Here is a 21,958-nt window from a genome sequence, read left to right as displayed (position 1 = left end):
CATCATGCCTATCAACTGCATGAACACCTTCGCTGGAAGCGAGTGTTGAGGTCTGAATCGTTGGATCAGTGTTTGGATGCTGGCGATTCTCACTGAATTTGGCTGCGCAGTGGCTGCCAGAGTGTTTATTGTCGCGCCCAGATACTGTCGTACATGGGCGGGCTGGAGATGGGATTTCGGGTAGTTCAGAGAGAATCCCAGATCGTGCAGGAGATGAATGGTGCGGGACATGTGGTTGGCGCACTGTTGTTCTGTTTTTGCTTGAATGAGCCAGTCGTCCAGGTAAGGGTAGACGTGGACGTTCTGGCGCCGCAGATGCGCCGCCACAGTCGCCAGGCACTTCGTAAAGACCCTTGGCGCTGTGGTGACCCCGAACGGCAGAACCCTGAACTGGTAGTGCTGGTTTTGGATCGTGAATCTGAGATACTTCCTGTGGGAAGGATGCAGGGGGATGTGAAAGTATGTATCTTTCAGATCCAATGTAGCCAGGAAAACCCCCTGTTGAAGCAGAGGGAGCACCTGCTGCAGCGTGAGCATATGGAAATGCTCCGAGAGAATGCACCAGTTGAGGGGCCTGAGGTCCAGGATGGGCCGCAGGGAACCGTCCTTTTTGGGGATCAGAAAGTACAAAGAGTAAACTCCTGTACCCCTTTCCTGCAGTGGAACGAGCTCTATTGCACCTTTTTGCAGCATGACCTGAACTTCCTGCTGCAACAAGAGCAAGTGCTCGCCGGACATAGGACGGCTTCTTGGAGGTATGTTCGGTGGAGTGGAGGTAAGTTCCAGACAGTAACCATACTGGATAAGAGACTTGACCCACCTGTCCGTGGTGATGGATCTCCACGCGGGCAGGAACTGCTGGAGTCTCCCCCCGACCGGTGTTGTGTGGTCGGGGGGCAGAGACAAGGCGTCACTGCTTGTTGGCGGCGGTGGACCTGGAGCTGTTGTTTCCACGTCCCCTGCCTTTGATGTTGTTGCCTCTGTAGCCACCTCTACCCTTGTTGGTGTATGAGGTCTGGGTATTGCCTTTGTAGTACTGTGAGGATTGCGATGCCTGACCCCTTGAGGTGCCTCTGGTATTGGAGCGGCGAAAGGAGCCACCCCGAAACTGCTGAGATTGAAGGGCCCCCATAGACTTAGCCGTGTCTGTATCTTTTTTCATTTTCTCAAGCGTTGCATCCACCTCAGGGCCGAACAAATGGTCAGGATTAACCGTCTGGTTCAGGATGGTCGTTTGTATATCAGGTTTGAACCCTGAAATCCTAAGCCATGCATGCCTTCTGAGCAACACACTAGTGTTGATCGCCCTGGATGCCGTATCAGCCACATCTAGCGCACATTTTATGGAAGCATTTGTGATGAGCTTTCCCTCCTGAATCAACATCTCCCCTGCCTCCTTGTACTGGTCAGCCAAGTGCTGCAGTAGTGCCTCTAGGGTGTCATAATGAGCCCTATCGTAGCGTGCGAGTAGGGCCTGAGTGTTTGAGATGCGCCAAATGTTAGCTGCCTGTGCAGCAATCCGCTTCCCTGATGCCTCAAATATTTTCGACTCTTTGTCTGGGGGAGGAGCGTCACCAGTTGTCTGTGAGTTCGCCCTCTTGCGAGCGTTGGAAACGACCAAAGAGTCTAGTGGCAAGTGTCCCTTGATATATGTTGGATCCGAGGGCGCTGCCTTATATTTCTTATCAATGCGTGGATTGATAACACGCGCCCGAGTGGGCTCCTTGAAGACCTCCTGCGCGTGCTTGAGCACTCCCTTGAGCATTGGCAAAGTTTTGATTGACTTTTCGGCCACAGAGAAAGTGTCAAACAAAAAGTCCACATCCACAGGATCGGAGTGCAGCTCGACATCATGGTTAGCTGCAGCTCTCTCGATTAGCGCGTTGAAGGCAGCAGAGTCCTCCGTTGGCGAAGTCTTTGGTGCAAAGAGATGTGGTTCCTGACCCGACTGCGGGTCCTCGGGGTCGCCTCCGGCAGACCAAGGTACATGTTCCTCCTCCGGATCCGAGTACGCCGGATAGTTGTACTCTACCTCTTCCTTTTCGTCATCCCCCGCGGCAGAGTGAGTTGGGGAACGCGGCAGGTCACTTGGGGATGCCGGCGCCGGAGGCGCTGAAGCACCCGCAGAGTCCCTTTAATTTTTCAGAGGAATGCGAAAGTGTTCCAGCACCGGCTCCGTGGTGATTTTCCTCTTGAGGAGGGACAGTTTCCCAGTATTGGCGTCGATGATGACTTCACGACGTTCTTCCTCCGCGAGTGGTTGGAGCCGAGGTTTGGCCACCACCGGAGACGCTTTGGGCGTCGACACCTCCTTCGAGGGCACCCCAGCTACCTGCTTCGGAGCGAAGGCCTTCGGCGTCGACTTCGGCGGTAGGGTGAAGCGGATAGGCGTGTGCGCCTTGGACGGCTTCTGAGCGGGCTTCGACACTCCAGCCTCTGGGTCTGGAAGCTCCGCGGCTGTTCGAATCCGTTGCAGGGACTCCTGGACCTTCTTCGAGAGGGCTGGAGAGGGAGCGACCGTATCGCTTGATTTCCCTGACTTGGGAGTTGCGTCGGCGAGAGGCAGTGTCTTCGGAGTCGACGCAGTACCCTCCTTGGCTCCGGCGGCCGGGGCCGGGGAAGCCTGAGCTTTGGGATCGCCTTGACGCTTCTTTGAAGCCTTCTTCTGGTCGTCGACCGCGACCATCTTCGGCGCCGACGCAGCCGCGTTGGACGACTTTGCTTTTGGCACCGACCCAGATGCCTTCGGGTCGGCCATCTTGGCTGCACTGTCCATGTCGGCCATTTTGGATTTCTTAGGTTTTGACGCCTCCAGAGCCTTCTGTATGGCTTTCACTTTCGGTTTCGAAGCCGGAGCTGTTGAACCCGAAGGCTTCACTTTCGATTTTGAAAAAGTGAGTGGCACCTCCAAAATGTCCGTGGCCGGGCTCGTAACTTGTAACAGTAACTTGTAATCGTAACTTGTAACTGCTGGACTTGTAACAGTGTCTTGGTAAGGCCCGAAGGCAACCCCTCGACCTGGGCCGTAGGAAGGGGTCCGACCCCTGAGTCAGTCCGGGGGTGCTCGTCCTCAGAGCTACCCCCCACAGTGGCAAAAGCCGTATCGTCGTCCCCTACCTCGTCGTCGGCTTCGTCGTCGGCTTCGTTAAACTCCTCGTCCCCTGCGTCGTAGGCCTCCCCCTCGGACGCAGGGCCAGAGTCCGAAACCTGCTGGTCATAGTCGTCTCCGACGTCTTCCTCGAAGATGTTGTCCGGCGGGGGCGCAGACAGTTTGGCTTGGAGTCTCGCAGCCCGACGAATCTTGAGGGTCTTCTTGCACCGGAACTTCGAGCAGGACATGCCCTGGCCTCGTTGTGGTCCGGCGACAGACAGGTGTTGCACACTGGGTGCACGTCGAGGTGCGAGTACTTCGCGTTGCAGACCGGGCACCGTTTAAACGGAGTCCGTTCCATGTCTGGAGCGTCGTGTAGGCCCGTCCGCGCCGATAGCACGCGGAAGGGCAGCGAGAGTTCGGAGCTGGAGAAAACAGTAAACCCGAACGAAAACGATACCGGCGCCGAGCCTAAAGACCTTTTGGTCTCGAATAAAGTGATTTAACAACTATCGGTTCCGACAGAGGGAACCGACACACATCCGAACCCAATGGCGGAAAAAAACAATCTGGGGATGGAGGCGATGCCCATGCGCACTGTAGTCCAGGGGAGGAGCCACCTATCTCGTGATACTTCGAAGACTCTTCCAGGACAACAATGTGCAATCATCCGGACCCAACACTAGGCGGCGATCTATGCACAGATATGAATTCAGCAGCCCACATGCCTCGAACACCAGAAGGTTCCCCTCTCCCCCAACCACGACCAGGAGCTGATCAGACCACAAAAGGCACCCCTGCACCAGACGACACTCGGCCTTGTGTGCCCAAACCAACCCCTAACTTCCCAACTTACCTTTCGAAGTGGTCCCCGAGCAGGCAGCGCCTTTGCAAAGCAGAGGTTCCGCATTAAAACCAACAGGGCGCCCGACGTCAAAACAGCACCCTGCACAAGGCCGCCCTAGTGATGCTCAGGGTGCACCTTTTTTGCTACTTTGTTTCCCCATTTGCCCTGAGCTAAAGTCCAGGAGCTTTCCTCCCACAACCCAGTGGCCTGCTTGCCAGCAGCCACCAACGGATACCCCCCCATTGGATAACATTGGGACCCAGCACTCTGCCACCTTAGTGCCGCTGAGGGTGTAACGAGATGCATCCTTGACCCTGGGGGACCCTTGTTTTAACCCCAGAAGCTCAACTCCAAAGATCGATTACTTACCTGGGAACCGTTAACTTCATTTCTCTCCATAGGAACCTAGTGACTGTTTTTCTCTGAAAACTGTTGCGTGGAGTTTATTTGTATGGAAACCTGAAAAATAACAATTGTGCAAAACTGACTTTACTTACCTTTTCTCTACGAAATGTCCCAGTGAGCTATCTAGGCATATCACACTAAGTAAAAAACGTAATCTCAAAAGTAAGGTAAAAGTAAGGTAAAAGTAACTTACCTGCAATTCACGATGTAAAATTGATACAAAGTATATATACAGCATTTCAAAGTATTGCATTACCAGGAATTCAAACTGTAACCATTTCAAAGTATATTTACAATTGCATTTGAAATTGTATATTTACTGCAAAAAATGTATCAACTTACCTGTGCCAGGCTTGCTTGGTTCTAGAAAATAAAGCAACTAAAAAATATTTGTATACAAAAAACAATTGATCTGAAGTTCAGTCTTTGAGTATGTGAATTCATTTGCTGAGTATGTACAACAAATGCTTTACACTGTCCTCTGATGCGGTCTTACTGCTCGACCACACTACCACAAATACAGAGTGAGGTGCTATCTAACTTTACCTCTGCCTACCTTTGGGGTTCCACTGGACTCTGTGCACACTATACCTCACTTTGGTATAGTATATACAGTGCCAGCTTCCCACACCGCATGAAAATCCTAGCTAGCAAAGTTTGCTTGGTTTGGAACTGCAGTAATAGAGTTTGGATATTGGAAATTCTGGCTGCATTGGGAAGGCTAGAGCTTTGCGAGTGTTGAAAGTGACTCCTAGATCAGATTTTATCTGTGAAGACTGTAGGTAAGACTCTTGAATGCTGACCGTAAAACCCAATTGGTGGAGTAGGTGTAGCATGGTCTGAGTGTTTTGTTAAAACTTTTGGTGTGTGCTGGCTTTGATGAGCCAGTCGTCTAGGTAAGAGAAAACATGAATTTATTTTCTGAGATGAGCTGCTGTGAGAAGTTGGCCTGATATGCAGTGCTCACTATTCTAGTGATCACTATGTATCAGTCCAAACAACCCTTATTGATGATTGGTTGTAAGTCAACTGATAGACCAGCTATCCTAGTAGCATGGACAAGAGCAGTCTTTAGGCTAGACTCTAGAGGGCGTGTTAAGCCAGCTGTTATACCATCACATATACCCCTTGAACACCAAGTGAAAGGACACCACACAAGTGTTATGAAAATAAACAGTGTATTTATTTAGATCACAACAGCCCTGTACTCTTTATGAGGACAGGGTACTAAGCACACAACAAAACTCTTACGAAAATACTTTAAGTTGCACAATTACACAAATGCCCGAGGGGCACGGAAAACCATATACTACAAAAGTGGAATGCGAAATTACTGGCAGGTAAGTACTAATCTCATAGGGTTTGGAATCGCTAGGATTGGCCTACTTAACCGCATGCGCGCTAGAGCAATTCCGCTCCTGTGCTGAGTTTTTTAAAACTGCACTTTACGTGACGAGCTGGGCTCGTCATCAGCGTGCGAGGAGGCTACGCCATGAAGAGCAGATTTTTTCAGTTCCGGGTGCTTGTTGTTTGTTTTGGCGCTGAGGTTGTCTCCGGTGCCGATGAAGAAGGGCGTGGCACTTCCTTGGTTTTAGCTTTGGTGCTGAAGGTGATTTTTCGGCACCGAAATAGGGTTGGCCCGATTCCGGGACGGAAGGCTTTTCTTTTGGTTTCATCGCCGGGCCAGAGGGCGCGGGAGTCTGAAAGGTGTTCCAGGTGTCGACCTGAGCCCGAAGGTGTTACCAGAGCCTTAGGTTTGGTTTTGGTTGGGAGAGGGGGTTTGGTACTCGCGGACCGCTGAGCTGGAGTGACTGCCTGGTTTTCGACGTCTGAGTCGTCTGTTTCGGAGAACGAGATCTCCCCTTCATCAGCTTGTTGTTCCGGCTGGAGATTGGATCTACTCCGAAGATGTCTGGAATCAAGCTGCTTCCGCAAGACATTTCGTTATATCGACCCAGACGGTAACGGATGGTTTTCTTTGACCTAAAAGATGAACAGGCCCTGCAGTTCTTACAAACCTCATGCAAGTCCTTGTTTGGGAACTTAGCACCACACCCGGGGTATTTTTATGAAAGTAGTCCTTTCCATTGACTGCTGGCACGGTCGGCACAGATAGGCCCAAACGCACGTGTCGAAGATAAAGGACGAGGATTTTATATAGGTTTAAGATACGCGTCGAAAAGGAAACGCGATCAAGACAACATCGTCGAGTGGCGAGGGATTACGCATCAAAGGGGTTTGACAAAGACCCGGAGCGCAGCAAAACAAATCCGAACCCAATGGTGAAAAAAACAATCTGGAGATGGAGTCGATCGATGCAGATGCGCACCATCGCCCTAAGGAGGAGTCACCTACCTCGTGACTAAAAAGACTTCTTCCACGACAACAACAAAGTGCAAACATCCGAGCCAAACATTAGATGGCGATCTGTACACAAGTATACGATCTACAGCTCATATGCCTCCAGCTGACAGATTATCAGCTAACAGGTGCTTTGCCCTATACTGCACACAGTCGTATGGATTTTCCGAGGCTTTCTGAAGTACATGACTAGTATTAGTGAACAACCCAAAAAAACTCATACTATATTATAAGGGCTACTGGAAGTTGCGATGAATTGGACTAGAAAGGCCAGTGGGTGTATCTTAATAATCGCTATTTGAAATACTACTCAATACTATTGTGAGCTTATCTGTAAAATTCCTAAATTGTGATTTATAGTAATCCAGTTCGAATGGACTAGCACAATCCATAGTTAATTGAATCGGGTGGGTGTCAAGAGGCTAATGCTGTCAGGCGACACCAGGCAGGCAAAAGTGATTAGTTGTTAGTCTCCGCGGTCCAAGGTCAGTGATGAAACTACTTCCTTAACTAACAACCCAGCAGTACACAGAGGTATTATTAATTTGACAAGAATGTGGTACAGTGTAAGTATTTCCTACACATAAATAACAAACCAGTTCACTACCTCACAGCTTTTGCATACCTTCCTCCTCTTTGGCAACAGCTGAGCAGAGTGGAGTGAAGTCTGTGGAAACAGTACGTGAAGAGTTCATTTGGCTGAGGTCGAGGGTCTCATTCAAACTCTGGGACAACAGATCGGAATATTTCTCAGTCTGTCCTACAATAAAATCCAGCTGCAGATCCAAGGTCTTCTTCCTTTTCTCTTCCAGGCGCGACTGCTGCTTAAACTGGACCACCTGTCAAGGAGAAACAGTGATGCAATCAGGTGACAGTTCACCAAAATTGATCAGAGAAAAAAAAACCTACATGAGCCTTACATATACAACTAAATCACAGCCACAATTAAAAATAAGGAACACCCAATCAAACACCACTCAATTTGCCCCTATGACAAAGGCAAGACCATGTAAAATACTGATATTTAAAAAATTGTGCCCACCACAGAGCAGATCGCATACCTTTTCCACATTGGTCCAGAACTGCCGGACTTCTTTTGCCACTGAAGAAGCTATCCGCCGCAGCTTGGCCTGCTCTTCTCGCTTGGCCTTCTCTTCTTTCTGCTTTAGGTCCTCATGGTGTCTGATCACCATTCTGACCACCTGTGAAGGAATGGCAAGAGAACAGGCACATGAGCTGAGGGATGTACAAGGATGCAACCTATGATCAAGGAGGCAAATAATTACAGAGTTAGGCCTATGGTGAATCTACTGAATCTAGAGGTGCTATATTATATGTAAAAAAGTGTTTAAAGGAGCAAAATCAGCACGACATGTAAGAAGCTAGCTCTCTATTTAGAGCACCAAAATTAGGTGCACTGTGCAAAGGGTCAAGTTATCCCTTATTAGTGTACAGGGGCTTGCTTTAACAATTACAAGGTGCTTTATTTTGGGCAGTGAGGTCGAGCAGTCTTACACGTATCAGAGGGTAGTGTTAGGCATTTGTTGCACACACTGAAAATAAATGAGAGACACAGTCAGTAACGAAATCAACACCAATTACACCGATTTTTATCAAACTTTAGACACAAAGATGTACGAGGTTAGGGAAGCCAGATTTGAGGCACAAGAACAGCCATGTTACCCTATATGACATAGGTACGCAAATATTTTCTCAGGGGCCAAACCATACAGTCTGGCATATGCTTGAGGGCCACATCGATGGTGAGCAATCCCCAGGGAGACCGGGGCGGGGGGAGGGAGATTATCGGGACAGGTCAAAAAAACAACACCTTTAAAAAACTGGAAACAGATTTAGAAAAAAAACTGGAATATATTTTCTTCATTAGCTTATGTTGAAGCACAGGCAATTGTAGGGGGGTGGGAGACACCTAATTGTGAGAAGGCGCCCTCTTTCTGCATGGTTGCCCCCACTTTTTGCTGAATTGCTGATGTACTTTGACTGAGTTTGCCCTGGGCTCCTGCTAATCAGGTACCCAGGGCCTATGTTCTTTCCCTAAAACTGCATCTAAGCCTAAACCCAATTGGCATCTCTGGCCACAAGTAAACCCCTGGTAAATGGTACCACAGGTACCCAGGGGACTGTGACCAGAGAAGGCCTCTAAGGGCTGCAGCACTTACTGTGCCACCCTTTGAGGTCCTGTACCCTTAAACTCACACACTGGCTTTGCAGGCTACGTGTTTTGGTGCAGAACAAAGTGAAGAGTCGAAATGGCAGGCACACATCTCACCCACTGCCCTGGCACAGATCAGTTACCCCTCTAGCTGGAAGCACTATACCAGTGGTGAGGGTACAGGTGCATGAGCCCTATAGCCCTACAGAGTCCAAGTCCATTTTTAGACATTGTAAGTGAAGTGCTGCCATTAAGAGTATACGGTTGTAGGAGAGTAGGGTCTGCTATCCTATGGTCACCCCAATTTTTGCTTTTTGCTTCACTGGTTTTCGACTTACTGAGGCTGTGGGCCTGCTAATCAGACCCCCAGCCTGCTGTTCTCTCTCTAAATTTATGATACATGTGCTACAGGTACATACCACAATTGGAAATGGACTCCTTGTCAGCCCCTGTACCATGCACTATAGGTGCTCAGGGCATAGGTGCCACCAAGGCCTACCAGGGGCTGAAGCATAGCTTTTGCCACCCCTGGCTGGTTCTTAAATTGACACAACTGGCTGATCACTCAGCTGGGGCAAGTGGGTGTAATCACCCCTTGCTTAGATATAGTATACCTATATCTAAACCTATATCTGGACACATATATAACCTGTGAGCCACTCCTATGGAAGGCCTCATCAATCCTGGAGGCAGAGTGCGTGGTTTTATGTGAGATGGTGCTCTGGCATGAGCTGAGCCTGTCTGCAGCTGTCGGGAACAACTCCCTAAGCTGATCCGGGATAATGCCATACCATATACTCTTAAGCGCATTATAATCCTCGCGGTTATATAGCAACTTTGGTTTGGCTTTATCAAAACATGTCGTGTAAGGTGTCATACGAATTGGAATACTATCCCCTCGCCAGTTCTGGCGACGGGGATAGCATCCCACCCTTCTAGAGGGAGAAGACATGTTACTTTACTGAAACGCGGTTGATTTAAAATGAGCCTCAGATCCACAAAATGGATGCCCCTGCCACAGACACGGGTCTGGCCTCCTGCTGCTGACCGAAACCCGGCAGAGGAGGCCTGGACAAAGAGTTTCCTGTCACAGGGCGGTGTCAAACCACCCCAGACAGGAGATAGTGGATTGGAGTAGGGAGGTTTCAAAGAAACCAGACACTGCCTGGGGAGCACAAGGCTGCCCCTGGCAGGATCCGGCCAAACCGGTTCTGGGGCCTCCCAGCCCCTGTCCCAGCGCGGCCAGGATCAAAGGAGAGGGGTGTAACCACCCCCTTCCTGGGTCCCACCCATAGGAGGGGACCTAGCAGGATGTCCAACCCCCTAGATTCGAATAAGAGGGGGAGCAGTCCCAACGGACCTCAGATCATCCTGAAGAAACATAAGAAACGAAATCTGGACCCTTCGACTTTCTACACGACGTGAGAAGACTGAAGAATCTCCCTTGTGGTCAAGGAGTGACCACCCTGTACAAACAGGCACCATCCAGCCCTCGACCCTTGCTTTGTTGCAGTTCCCGCCGGAACTCGAGCGACAGAGATCGACGAGATCAAGCTTGCCTGCCTTCTACCTGCCCGATCCACAGTCCCTGCAGAGCTGAGACCCGTGGAGGCGACCGGAAGCGTGGGGCACGCCATCTTGAAAAGGCCACGAGACGCTGACCGTGCAGCCCACGAGTGACCCTCGAAGCTGTACACCGGGGTTTGAGAAGCCCCAGCCCCGAGCTCCACTTGCACCAAAGCTCACCCCTCCACACTCGACGAGTGCTGCGTGGGGCCCTTCTGCCTGTGTGTGCTCGACGCGTTGGCCCGGTCACTTGCCAGCTGGCTTGTGGCCCCTGTGCCGACGAACTTTGAAATCCGACTTGCTTTTCTGGTTGCTCCAGATCTGCACCAGCTCCTGTGAAAAGGAGCACCCACTCTGACCCTCCTGGTTCGAGTGATAAGCAATCTCCCGGTTCCGCGTGGATTGCTTTTGCCAAGTGCTGTTTGCTACAATCTTCAAGCCGACGGTGCTGACGGCGAGAGCCTACGTGGGACAGATCGTGACCTGCTCCTGGACGTCGCAGATGCCCCAGAGCCCACGTGACAGCGGAGAGAAGCCTATCGACAACCGCCTGATTGCGCCCGACATTGCCTGGTTCCGTCCTGGTTCCACCCTGGTCACTGCTGAGTGACCCAGACTCTGTCCCCTCTGCTTTCAGGTACTTTTCTACATCGATCCACCCTTGGATCGCACCGGACACTTCTGCTTCACAGCGCCTGCAGCTGCAACAGCTCCAAGCACCAAGAACCTGCGTGACAGAACCCGACGCCACTTCGACCCTGTGCACCCACGGCCTGTGGGTGAGGTAACTTTGCAACGCCGGTGTCCTTACACTGGTACACACCTCTAGGGTCTGTGTCTAAAGTTTTGTGTTCCTAGGTTCAGCGGAAGTATCATTTAATTCACTTTAACTAACTTTTACGCACCATTGACTTTACATTGGTGCGCGCCGCACTTTCCGTGCTGCACCCGTATCCTGTGGGCTACTCCCGACTTCTTCATTGCTTGTCCTGACTGCTCCCAGCGAATCTCTAGGCCCTAGGCCTAACCAATATTCGATAAGTGTTACTTATACCATTTTTTTAGTATATGGTCTGAGTGGCCCCCCGCCCTCAGCCATAATTGTGCCAACTTTATATGTTTAACAGTGCTTTTGATTTAACGCTTGTGCCCCTTTCCTCATAAAGAGTACTGGGGAGTAATTTAGAAATAAATACATATATTTTTACAATATATACTTGTGTGGTGTCCTTTCATTTGATTACAGGATTGTATGTGGTAAAACAGCTCGCTTAACACGACCTCTTAAGTTTAGCCTTTAGGCTGCTTAGTCCATGCTACCACTAGGATAGCTTGTCTAACAAGGTTGACTTACAACCAGACATCTTTGGGGTTTGTTTGGACTGATACCCAGTGGTTCCAGAATTGGAAACACTATATATCAGGCCAACTTCTCACATTGGTGTGCAGCGGTGCGGATTTGAGCTTGCTGTTTGTTTTACCATTACAATCTTTATCAAATTGAAAGATCACATCAAGTACCTCTAGGTACATATAAATCAAAAGCTTAGCATATTAAGTTCTACTGAACTTAGTAGTTGTAGATAAAAGGGAGTAGCACACCCTGACTACAACTCACTAGCAAGGTACAGTAGGAAACCACTTAGTGTAGGTAAGTGCACCACTTACACCTCACTAGCAGTCATGTCTGATACAGGTAGACCCTCAGGTTCTGCTCCTGTAGAAGTTGATCCTATAGGGACAACATCCAGATATGACAACCTTAGCCACAAAGACCTGAGTGCCTTGTGCACAGCCAGGGGGCTAAAAAAGGGCAGAGGCCCTACCATTCCTTCCCTAATAGCTCTCCTAGAAAAGGATGACCTAGATAAGGTGAGTCAGACTCCCTTAGAAACAGAGGAAGGGATAAACTCCCCTGAGAATGAGGATCTTCCAGATGATGATGTAGTGGAGGAGGAAGAGGAAGAGGAAGGCTCTGATGTAGAAGAGCCTGAAGATCAGGATCAGCAGGGAAACCAGGTACAGGTTGCCAGCCTTAACCAGGCCAACTTGGACCTACATGGGAATGGGGGGGGCCAGCACCACCCCAGATCTCATAACCAAATTCTCCCAGGCAATAGAAGGGAGAGATCTCCATCAGAGGACTCTCACCTTTCTAGTGCCTCAAGAGAATCTCAAAGAGGGATGACTTCCTCCCAGAGAAAAGAGCATAGGGCCAGAATGAGGGCTGTCCAACTCCAGATAGAGAGGGAAGAGGTAGCCCTGGCTCAAGCTAAGCTTACTTTGGAACAAGCTAAACTTACCTTGGCAAGGGAGAAAAAAATAAGTGGCTTAGATGCCACTGGTGGCAGCAAAATTCCTAAAGAAAAAGACAGGGCCTATGACAATAGAAACCTGACAAAAATTGTGCCCCCCTACAAGGAAGGGGATGATATCCACAAATGGATGACTGCTCTTGAGAGGGCCTGCATGGTACAGCAGGTCCCTGAGGATCAGTGGGCAGCAATTTTATGGTACTCCTTTTCTGAGAAAGGGAGGGACAGGCTCCTCACTGTTAGACCTGAGGATGCCAAAAACTACTCTGTTCTGAAGAGTGCTCTTATTGAAGGGTTTGGCCTAACCACTGAGCAATACAGGTTGTTGTTCAGAGACACCCAAAAAGCACAGACTCAGGACTGGACTGATTTTGTAGATTGTGCCACTAAGGCTCTGGAGGGTTGGCTGCAGGGAAGTAAAGTTTCAGACTATACAGGATTGTACAATCTTATGATGAGAGAACAGATCCTTAATAACTGTCAGAACCAGCTGTTGCATCAATACCTTGTTGACTCTGATTTGACCTCTCCCCAAGAATTGGGAAAGAAGGCAGACAAATGGGTCAGAACAAGGATTAAGCAGAAAAACCAGAACCAAGGTGACCAGAAGAAAACAGACCAGAAGGGTGGGAATCAGAAAGATAAAGAAAAGGACCAGAAGTCTTCAGGCCCCCAAACTAGCAATAAGGAGGGGGGTTCCCAAAATGGAAACAAGAAAAAGAAGAATGATGGCCCAAAGAAACCTTGGTGTAATACCTGCAAATCAGTTTCACACTGGGGCAGTGAATGCACTAAGAAAAATCCAGTCCCCACCACTGCAGCTCCTAAAGCAACTGCACCCCCTAGTACAGTCAGCAGTGGTGGTACACAGCCAAAGGGTTTAGTAGGGTTGACCCTGGGTACTGAGGTGGAATCTGGCCTAGTCAGAATCCCCACACAGGCAGTTCTCCTATATGATGTGGACATATCTTTGCCCACTGCAGTAAGCCCCAGTAACCTGGGCAAATATAGGCAGACTCCCTTAATTAATGAGAAACTGGCTCAGGCCTACAGGGACACTTGTGCCAGTGTCACAATGGTGGCACCTGGCTTTGTGGACCCTGGACAGATTGTACTAGGTGAAAGTTACCTAGTGACCAATGCAAGCAACTCCACTACTTCCCATAGTGTGGCTGTTGTGAACTTCTCCTGGGGAGGGGTAGATGGCCTAAAGAAAGTTGTTGTGAGTGCAGACCTCCCAGTAGACTGTCTGTTAGGCAATGATCTTGAAAGCTCAGTTTGGTCAGAAGTGGAGTACAGGACTCATGCAGAAATGCTAGGGATTTCAGCTCATGTCCTTGCAGTGACAAGGTCTCAGGCTAAGAAGTGCCTTCCTGAACCAGTGGTGGATCTTGAAACAATAGACCAACCACAACCCAAGAGGAGGAGCAAGAGGGTTAAGGCTGTGCCTTCCCACTTGCCCCAGGTTGAGGATCAAGTTTCACAGGAAACTGATTCTGCAGTCCAAGAGGAGACTGTCTCAGATGAGCTTGAACCTGAACAGGTTGAGTTTCTGGGGACAGGGGGACCCTCAAGGGCAGACCTGGGGCAGGCCCAATTAGATTGCCCTTCACTTGAACCCCTCAGACAGCAAGCTGCTGCTGAGGCTGCAGGGAATGCTCAAGGTACCCATAAGGTGTATTGGGATGAAGGGCTCCTTTATTCAGAGGCTAGAGACCCCAAGCCTGGCACCACCAGGAGGTTGGTTATACCTTTGAAGTTTAGGGGCTTCCTTCTTACCTTGGCCCATGATATTCCCCTTGCAGGACACTTAGGCCAGAATAAGACTTGGGACAGGCTTGTTCCACACTTTCACTGGCCTCACATGTCAGAAAATGTCAAGGAGTTTTGTCGCTCCTGTGTCACTTGCCAAGCCAGTGGTAAGTCAGGTGGCACAACAAAGGCCCCCCTGATACCACTACCTGTGGTGGGGGTACCCTTTGAAAGAGTTGGAATAGACATTGTGGGTCCCATGGATCCTCAAACAGCATCTGGGCACAGATTTATACTGGTGGTAGTGGATCATGCCACCAGGTACCCAGAGGCAATTCCCCTGAGGACCACCACAGCTCCTGTGGTGGCAAAAGCCCTCATTGCAGTTTTCTCAAGAGTGGGCTTTCCAAAGGAGGTTCTTTCAGACAGAGGTACCAACTTTATGTCTGGATACTTAAAAGCAATGTGGAAAGAGTGTGGAGTAAACTATAAGTTTACCACACCCTACCATCCACAGTGCAATGGGCTTGTGGAAAGGTTCAACAAGACCCTAAAGGGAATGATAAAAGGTTTACCAGAGAAGCTTAGGCGGAAATGGGACATCCTTTTACCCTGCTTGCTCTTTGCTTACAGAGAGGTCCCACAGAAGGGGGTTGGCTACAGCCCTTTTGAACTTTTGTTTGGCCACCCTGTAAGAGGTCCATTGAGTTTGGTGAAGGAAGGATGGGAGTTACCTCTCAAAAAGCCTAAACTAGACATTGTGGACTATGTACTTGGTCTCCGCTCCAGGATGGCTGAATACATGGAGAGAGCATCCAAAAACCTTGAGGCAAGTCAGGAATTACAGAAAGCCTGGCATGACCAAAAGGCTGTCATGGTTGAGTTCCAGCCAGGACAGAAGGTGTGGGTGTTGGACCCAGTGGGGCCAGCAGCTCTCCAGGACAAATGGACTGGACCCTACCCTATCATTGAAAAGAAGGGAGAAGTCACCTACTTGGTTGACTTTGGTACCCCTAGGAGCCCCCACAGGGTGCTCCATGTGAACAGATTGAAAGCATTTGTTGACAGGGAGGACATGAGTCTCCTCATGGCCACAGATGGGGAACAGGAGGAAGAGAGTGACCCTCTCCCAGACCTGCTTTCCCAGAACCCTGATGATGGTTCAGTTGATGGAGTAGCCTTGGCAGGCAGCCTCACTGAGCAGCAACAGGTGGACTGCAGACAGGTGTTGCAGGCCCACAGACAATTGTTTTCACTCACACCCAGTCAGACTAACTGGTGCACCCATGAGGTGGACACTGGTGACAATCTGCCTGTGAAGAATAAGATCTACAGGCAACCTGACCATGTCAGGGATTGTATAAAGGCTGAGGTGCAAAAGATGTTGGAGCTTGGAGTGATTGAGCCATCAGAGAGCCCATGGGCTAGCCCAGTGGTCCTTGTGCCAAAACCTCATACCAAAGATGGGAAGAGAGAAATGAGGTTTTGTGTGGACTACAGAGGTCTCAATGCTGTCACTAGGACAGATGCTCATCCCATTCCAAGAGCAGATGAGCTCATTGATAAATTGGCTTCTGCCAAGTTTCTGAGCACATTTGATTTGACAGCTGGCTACTGGCAAATCAGACTAGCTGAGGAGTCAAAAGCCAAAACAGCATTTTCGACCCCTAGTGGACATTATCAATTTGTGGTAATGCCCTTTGGCTTGAAGAATGCACCTGCCACTTTCCAAAGGTTGGTGAACCAAGTCCTTGCTGGGTTGGATGACTTTTGTGCAGCATATCTAGATGATATTGCTGTCTTTAGCTCCACCTGGGAGGATCACCTGATCCACCTGAAGAAAGTTCTGGAGGCCCTGCAAAAGGCAGGCCTGACTATCAAGGCTACTAAGTGCCAGATAGGGCAGAGCAAGGTTGTGTACTTGGGCCACCTAGTAGGTGGGGGTCAAGTTCAACCACTGGAGAGCAAGATCCAGACCATACAGGACTGGGCTCCTCCAACTACCCAGACACAAGTCAGAGCCTTCTTGGGCCTGACTGGGTATTCCAGAAAATTTGTAAAGAACTATGGGTCCATTGTGACACCATTGAATGACTTGACATCCAAGAAGATGCCCAAAAAGGTTCAGTGGACAGTTAGCTGTCAAAAGGCATTTGATGACCTGAAGAAGGCCATGTGCTCTGCACCTATCCTGAAGAGTCCTGACTACTCCAAACAGTTCATTGTACAGACAGATGCTTCTGAGTTGGGGGTGGGAGCTGTGCTTTCACAACTTAATCAAGATGGTCAAGACCAGCCCATTGCTTTTATTAGCAGAAGGCTGACCCCCAGGGAGAAACGTTGGTCAGCTATTGAGAGGGAGGCCTTTGCTGTGGTTTGGGCCCTGAAGAAGTTGAGGCCATACTTGTTTGGTACTCACTTCCTAATTCAGACAGACCATAAGCCCCTCTTGTGGCTAAATCAGATGAAGGGTGAAAATCCCAAACTACTCAGGTGGTCCATTTCCCTACAGGGGATGGACTTTACAGTGGAGCACCGCCCAGGGACTGACCATGGTAATGCAGATGGTCTCTCCAGGTACTTCCACTTAGAACATGAAGACTTATCTGGTCAAGGTTAAGTTTAATGTCCCTGCGTTTGGGGGGGGGTTATGTAGGAGAGTAGGGTCTGCTATCCTATGGTCACCCCAATTTTTGCTTTTTGCTTCACTGGTTTTCGACTTACTGAGGCTGTGGGCCTGCTAATCAGACCCCCAGCCTGCTGTTCTCTCTCTAAATTTATGATACATGTGCTACAGGTACATACCACAATTGGAAATGGACTCCTTGTCAGCCCCTGTACCATGCACTATAGGTGCTCAGGGCATAGGTGCCACCAAGGCCTACCAGGGGCTGAAGCATAGCTTTTGCCACCCCTGGCTGGTTCTTAAATTGACACAACTGGCTGATCACTCAGCTGGGGCAAGTGGGTGTAATCACCCCTTGCTTAGATATAGTATACCTATATCTAAACCTATATCTGGACACATATATAACCTGTGAGCCACTCCTATGGAAGGCCTCATCAATCCTGGAGGCAGAGTGCGTGGTTTTATGTGAGATGGTGCTCTGGCATGAGCTGAGCCTGTCTGCAGCTGTCGGGAACAACTCCCTAAGCTGATCCGGGATAATGCCATACCATATACTCTTAAGCGCATTATAATCCTCGCGGTTATATAGCAACTTTGGTTTGGCTTTATCAAAACATGTCGTGTAAGGTGTCATACGAATTGGAATACTATCCCCTCGCCAGTTCTGGCGACGGGGATAGCATCCCACCCTTCTAGAGGGAGAAGACATGTTACTTTACTGAAACGCGGTTGATTTAAAATGAGCCTCAGATCCACAAAATGGATGCCCCTGCCACAGACACGGGTCTGGCCTCCTGCTGCTGACCGAAACCCGGCAGAGGAGGCCTGGACAAAGAGTTTCCTGTCACAGGGCGGTGTCAAACCACCCCAGACAGGAGATAGTGGATTGGAGTAGGGAGGTTTCAAAGAAACCAGACACTGCCTGGGGAGCACAAGGCTGCCCCTGGCAGGATCCGGCCAAACCGGTTCTGGGGCCTCCCAGCCCCTGTCCCAGCGCGGCCAGGATCAAAGGAGAGGGGTGTAACCACCCCCTTCCTGGGTCCCACCCATAGGAGGGGACCTAGCAGGATGTCCAACCCCCTAGATTCGAATAAGAGGGGGAGCAGTCCCAACGGACCTCAGATCATCCTGAAGAAACATAAGAAACGAAATCTGGACCCTTCGACTTTCTACACGACGTGAGAAGACTGAAGAATCTCCCTTGTGGTCAAGGAGTGACCACCCTGTACAAACAGGCACCATCCAGCCCTCGACCCTTGCTTTGTTGCAGTTCCCGCCGGAACTCGAGCGACAGAGATCGACGAGATCAAGCTTGCCTGCCTTCTACCTGCCCGATCCACAGTCCCTGCAGAGCTGAGACCCGTGGAGGCGACCGGAAGCGTGGGGCACGCCATCTTGAAAAGGCCACGAGACGCTGACCGTGCAGCCCACGAGTGACCCTCGAAGCTGTACACCGGGGTTTGAGAAGCCCCAGCCCCGAGCTCCACTTGCACCAAAGCTCACCCCTCCACACTCGACGAGTGCTGCGTGGGGCCCTTCTGCCTGTGTGTGCTCGACGCGTTGGCCCGGTCACTTGCCAGCTGGCTTGTGGCCCCTGTGCCGACGAACTTTGAAATCCGACTTGCTTTTCTGGTTGCTCCAGATCTGCACCAGCTCCTGTGAAAAGGAGCACCCACTCTGACCCTCCTGGTTCGAGTGATAAGCAATCTCCCGGTTCCGCGTGGATTGCTTTTGCCAAGTGCTGTTTGCTACAATCTTCAAGCCGACGGTGCTGACGGCGAGAGCCTACGTGGGACAGATCGTGACCTGCTCCTGGACGTCGCAGATGCCCCAGAGCCCACGTGACAGCGGAGAGAAGCCTATCGACAACCGCCTGATTGCGCCCGACATTGCCTGGTTCCGTCCTGGTTCCACCCTGGTCACTGCTGAGTGACCCAGACTCTGTCCCCTCTGCTTTCAGGTACTTTTCTACATCGATCCACCCTTGGATCGCACCGGACACTTCTGCTTCACAGCGCCTGCAGCTGCAACAGCTCCAAGCACCAAGAACCTGCGTGACAGAACCCGACGCCACTTCGACCCTGTGCACCCACGGCCTGTGGGTGAGGTAACTTTGCAACGCCGGTGTCCTTACACTGGTACACACCTCTAGGGTCTGTGTCTAAAGTTTTGTGTTCCTAGGTTCAGCGGAAGTATCATTTAATTCACTTTAACTAACTTTTACGCACCATTGACTTTACATTGGTGCGCGCCGCACTTTCCGTGCTGCACCCGTATCCTGTGGGCTACTCCCGACTTCTTCATTGCTTGTCCTGACTGCTCCCAGCGAATCTCTAGGCCCTAGGCCTAACCAATATTCGATAAGTGTTACTTATACCATTTTTTTAGTATATGGTCTGAGTGGCCCCCCGCCCTCAGCCATAATTGTGCCAACTTTATATGTTTAACAGTGCTTTTGATTTAACGCTTGTGCCCCTTTCCTCATAAAGAGTACTGGGGAGTAATTTAGAAATAAATACATATATTTTTACAATATATACTTGTGTGGTGTCCTTTCATTTGATTACAGGATTGTATGTGGTAAAACAGCTCGCTTAACACGACCTCTTAAGTTTAGCCTTTAGGCTGCTTAGTCCATGCTACCACTAGGATAGCTTGTCTAACAAGGTTGACTTACAACCAGACATCTTTGGGGTTTGTTTGGACTGATACCCAGTGGTTCCAGAATTGGAAACACTATATATCAGGCCAACTTCTCACAACGGTGCTGGGAGTTTATTACGTACTTCAGAGCACCATAATGGCTGCACTGAAATTTTGATATCAAACTTCTCAGCACATTAAACCCACACCGATGCCAGTGTGGAGTTTAATGAAAAGTGCACACATAGGGGATCTTAGAGATGCCCCCTAAAAACTAACCTACTACTAGTGTCCAGGCTGAGTGGCAGCTTTCAGTTGCCACCACCAGACAGGATTTTGGACCCACTCCTGGATTGAGAGCCTGCTGCTCTCTCGGGCCTGAAACAATGCACATCCTGGGATGAGGTGCCAAGCCTCCTCCCCCTGGATGGGCAGGGTTAACGAAGGAGAAGCTTCAAAGGCTTACCACCTTTGTGAGCTTCCCCAGGCAACTTGCTGCTTTCAGCAACTGGTCTCCACTAGTTCTGACACCCACTTTGGGCGAGGTAAAACACAATTCTCAGTCCCTGCCATCTTACAGATGGTGGGACTCAGCCTACCAGGGACAGGCTCAATCCCCACTTCCCCCTGGAGGGTGGAATAAAAAGGGGTGTATCCACCCCAGGGAAGGGACCCATTGGTCCCTGCCTTTTACCTACCAGTAATGCCTCTAAATCTAGTATTTATGGGCAGCCCTGAACCTTCCTTCCTCAGACAAGAACTACAAGGGGAAGAAGGACTGAACAGCTGTGCAGCAGCTAACAAGAGGAAGACGCCCACTGACTTGGCCCCAGCCCTACATCCAACTCGACCCTGCTCCTGCGAAATCCCAGTGTATCCTGCAGCCAGCCCTAAAACATTGTCTCCAGTGAACACCGTACTTGTTCATCTGCAAACTCTGGCTCTGGCCGTACACTGGGAATCCGCCTGACTGTGCACCCACCGTCTACGGCCCTAGCTCGAGTGGGCAAACACCACAAGGTGGTCACCCCTGCGATCCCGACCCAAGATCTGGCGACCCCTGACCAGCCTCAAGCCTCCAGCTTAGCCCTGCAGCCTAAATCCAGAAGGTCCCCCAACAAATGCAACCAGGAGCTGGTAAGACGATGTGAGAAAATGCCATCTTTCTTGCATTGGTATGCCCCCACTTTTTTTCTGACTGCTGATGTGCTTTGACTGAGTGTGTCCCGGGCTCCTGTCAAACAGGTACCCAGGGCCTGTGTTCCTTCCCTAAAACTGTTTGTGAGAAAGTGGCTCTATATATACTGGACAAAAATAAATTACAGTGTGTATAGAGTCCACAAACCCCAAAGGTATAACAGAGGTTAAAGTCAGGACTGACCTTACTCTCAAAAGTGAGAGCTTGGTCGAGCAGGAAGGCAGTACCAGAGGGAAGTGCAAAGCATTTGTTGTACACACTCAGTCAGCAAAGGATTAACCACACTCAAGAACTGAACTCCAGGCCAATGGTTTTTATATCCAAAGACATGGTTGTTTTATTTTTAGAACCAACAGGCATAAAAATATACTTTGCTAGATATGAGAACTCTCATGTAATTACTTTGCAAGGAAGCAATATCGTTGGTGAACACAATAGGTACAGTAGTTGCCGAAGGCAACTCAAGTCTAGACACACTTTAGCATGGAGCTCAATGGATTGTTACCTTGAAAGTACAGTTGATTACAGTACAGATTACTTTAGTAATTCCAGGACTAGATCCTAGATTCAGTCCTGGGATCTAGGCTGAAACCCGATTAGCAAAAACGTTTTAGTTACTGTGGTGAACTTTCATGAATATAAAGCGGTTTTTAAAAGTTCACACTTAGAAACTTTTCAATGACAATCTGGCAATGTTATTCAATGGGAGAAAATTCCGGTTGTAGGTAAAGTATGATCGCGTTACTTTTGTAACCCAGTACTGGGCTTCTAGGGCCAGCACTGGGGTCTGAACTTTAAACAGGTAGGTAATTGCGTTCAGTATTTCATACGATTTTTAAAGAATATTTCAAGTTTTCAAAAGTAGACACTTAGAAGAAATTTCATAGAAAAGTAGACAATGGGTTCCTATGGAGAAAGTACAGATTACTAGTAAACCCGGTAAGGATTACTTTTGCGGTTCAGTACTGGGCTGCAAGG

The 21,958-nt window shown here is 49.6% G+C and overlaps 1 protein-coding gene across 1 annotated transcript in view; it reads right to left on the bottom strand.

The window, feature by feature from the left end:
- The window catches only part of SRCAP (Snf2 related CREBBP activator protein), a 1,720,489-nt gene that overhangs the window by 1,414,592 nt on the left and 283,939 nt on the right, over nt 1-21,958 (bottom strand). The window contains exons 6-7 of the mRNA XM_086931673.1: nt 7,766-7,906; nt 7,330-7,543 (exon numbers count right to left, since the gene is read on the bottom strand). Of these exons, the coding sequence (XP_086787799.1) occupies nt 7,330-7,543; nt 7,766-7,906 (355 nt within the window). The remainder of the gene's footprint in view (nt 1-7,329; nt 7,544-7,765; nt 7,907-21,958) is intronic.

The sequence above is a fragment of the Lissotriton vulgaris genome, chromosome 7, assembly GCF_964263255.1.
Source record: "Lissotriton vulgaris chromosome 7, aLisVul1.2, whole genome shotgun sequence".
NCBI lineage: Eukaryota > Metazoa > Chordata > Amphibia > Caudata > Salamandridae > Lissotriton > Lissotriton vulgaris.
Note: the sequence above shows the minus strand (reverse complement) of the source record. Positions and strands in the feature narration are given on the sequence as shown.